Source organism: Gavialis gangeticus, unplaced genomic scaffold, assembly GCF_001723915.1.
Source record: "Gavialis gangeticus isolate Ggan-Ray unplaced genomic scaffold, GavGan_comp1, whole genome shotgun sequence".
Lineage (NCBI taxonomy): Eukaryota > Metazoa > Chordata > Crocodylia > Gavialidae > Gavialis > Gavialis gangeticus.
In genome coordinates, this window is record NW_017729018.1 from 3,993,995 (window position 1) to 3,996,764 (window position 2,770).

Here is a 2,770-nt window from a genome sequence, read left to right on the forward strand (position 1 = left end):
AGCTGACTGTGGTTTGTAAATTCTAAGTAATTGGGGATCGGTCCCAGGGATTGGTCCTCTTTCACATCATGTAGGTTACAGTTTGCTGCGTCACTGTTGCCTTTTGGAGCTGAATTCTTCACAGCTGGCAGCAGGGATTTTTAGTAGGAGAATTCCTATCCAAAAGCTCTTCCCTTAAGTTCATCCCTGATCCACTGTTCAAGCAGATGTTGTTTGGTCCAACTTTGAGCAATGTAACAGGTTTGGTGCTTGTTGACGCTGGGTGCCTGAGTCTAGTGGGTTCTGAGGCTCATACTAGGAAGGGTGAAGTAGTGTTAACTGCACTCATTTGGAGTACTGAGTCGGAGGTAACTCAAGTTGCAGTGTAGAGCTGTCTGAAAACAAAGTAGGTCTCTTTATAAGGAAATAGACACTCCAGTGGGTCCTGTCCAGAATGATTTCTATCAGCTTTGCAGTTGAATGGGAATATCTGCAAGCTCTTGATAGAAGCAGAAATGTGAGGCTTTGTTGCAGTTTTAACAGAATTGCATGGTCCCAGCTATAGGCATTGGTTCTGATAGATTATCAAGTGCTGCAGCATAGCCCAGTGCCAACAGTGTAGTGTTCATCCTTGGCAAACTGCTGTGGGTCTTTGCAGATGGATGTAGATTAATGTCTAAAAACAGGCCTCTCGATTTATTAAAGGTTTAACACAAAAGAATGCTTGAGCAGTATTGCTCCCTCAAAACATATGTGGTGGTACACTATGCTGTTGGTCAATGCTTATTCTTCTCAATCTGTTTGGGTTGTGGGTAGGAAGAAATGCTCCAGAGCTGTTTGTAGACATAGGGCTACAAAGCACACTTCCTAAAACTTGACAATGTACAAGTAGCTTGATATACAATTAATGAACTGTGGCTGACTTTGAAAAGACTGGACAATCTAAATTAGTCGTGGTAGAATAGCTGGGGCAAAGAACAGGGGAGATTATTGCTTCTCACCTTGAGTATTGGCACCTGGACTGCTTTTTTCCAGACCTTTGCTAAACTTCTGGAGGAAACTGCTATGGCAGTTCATCTTGTGTGGGCTTGGGCCCTGAATCATTGTAAACAGCAGCTTGCTTAAATGGATTATCTCTATGTGAACAGCACTGGTGCTTCATTTGCATTGGCTGCTTTTTATTTCTCAGTTGGAGTATAGAGCATGGGCTTAATGCTGTAAAACCGTGGTGGCCTGAGACTTTCCTATTTGAATAGAGTGTCTACCTGACTTGGTATTTGACCAGGGTACTTGAGTATCTCACAGATTAATGAAATTTGATGCTGTCATCCCCATGAGGCAGGGAAGTAAAGCTCTGTTAACTTTACAAATGGGGAAACTGAGGCAGTGAAATAACATAGGTGAGTCTAATAGCTGGGAAACAAAGCTAGCTCTCCCGAGTCAACTGTCTTAACCTACATGGCACAATCCTATTGTGGGTGTCGCACACACAAGTGGGTGTTGTATTGTACTTCCTGGCTTGAGGGATGTATAATTAACAGATGGTATGAGTTAGCCTTGCTGATGCCAGTTACATCTGTGTGCTTTGTAGACTCTTAACACAGTGATGGAGACATCACTACATCATTTATAACCTGACAACTTGGTCTTGCCTATGCTAGTGTACACCTTCCCTTCAGCTAGGGTGGCTTTTCTCCACTGGTTTAACCATAAAACCTACTCTTTCCTAGGGCCCATCGTTATCAGGACAGCCTGGGGCTGGCCAAGGGAAGAAGATAGGTCATCGTGGAGTCGATGCTTCTGGCGAAACCACCTACAAAAAGGTTCAGTTTCTTGACTTTCAGAAAGTAGCATCTACAGAAAAGCAATGTGTTGGGAGTAGTGGTGGGAGCCAGGGGCCTAAGAATAGCTTGTACAAACTATAAGACATGGAGATTTCGGGTCTGCTCTTGGCAAAGTAGAGAGATGAGATTTTGCTCCCAGTGGGTTATATTGTCCTTGTAGCTTATGTGCATTGTACAGTCGTCATGCTGTGCGGAAGACTGAGGCAGTCTGTGTAGAAGCCTGTTAAATCTGTTTAGCAGTACCAGAGGCATAGGCATAATTATGAAATTGGACGGTTACTTATCTAGAAGTCCTGTTGCTATAACCTACAGTAAAATGTGCACTGACTGCTCCTTTCTTTCTTCCAGACTACTTCATCCACTCTGAAAGGGGCCATCCAGCTAGGGATTGGATACACAGTGGGGAACCTGAGCTCCAAGCCTGAAAGAGATGTCCTGATGCAAGATTTTTATGTGGTGGAGAGTATTTTCTTCCCCAGGTAAGGCATGCAGGAGAGAAACAGAATTCAGGGATTAGTTATTCCCTTCTTTATGCTGTTCTAAAGGAAAATGGACACTTTGAGTATTGAAAATATGCTACTATTTCTTACCAACACATTACTGGAAAGTAGTAAACCAGCAATGCTGTGGTTAGGAGATGGGACATACTGGACTTACTAGCTGTGAAGATTTTTATCAGCTTTGTTTTCCTTGCTATCAGATAATATGTAATTTGTCCTTAGACAGAACACATTTGACACTGAAAGAGATTCATTCCTGGTACACTTCCTGGTCATATTCCCTCAACATCTTCAGCTGTTGCATGATTGGACCTGTGACTAGGGAGAGCTTGCAGCCCCCAACCCCGCTCTTAGAGCTCTGTAGCCATTCATGACCCAACTGGGGTTGCTCCAAGCTGTGTCATTCATGCCCACATGGATACAGAGCATAGGGTAGTGGTTGGAGGG

At 43.6% G+C, this 2,770-nt stretch overlaps 1 protein-coding gene across 3 annotated transcripts in view; it reads left to right on the forward strand.

The window, feature by feature from the left end:
• PIP5K1C (phosphatidylinositol-4-phosphate 5-kinase type 1 gamma) overlaps positions 1 to 2,770 on the forward strand; it is a 103,042-nt gene that overhangs the window by 76,192 nt on the left and 24,080 nt on the right. For all 3 annotated transcript variants that reach the window (XM_019513265.1, XM_019513267.1, XM_019513266.1), the window contains exons 3-4: positions 1,710 to 1,802; positions 2,172 to 2,302. In XM_019513265.1, the coding sequence (XP_019368810.1) occupies positions 1,710 to 1,802; positions 2,172 to 2,302 (224 nt within the window). The remainder of the gene's footprint in view (positions 1 to 1,709; positions 1,803 to 2,171; positions 2,303 to 2,770) is intronic.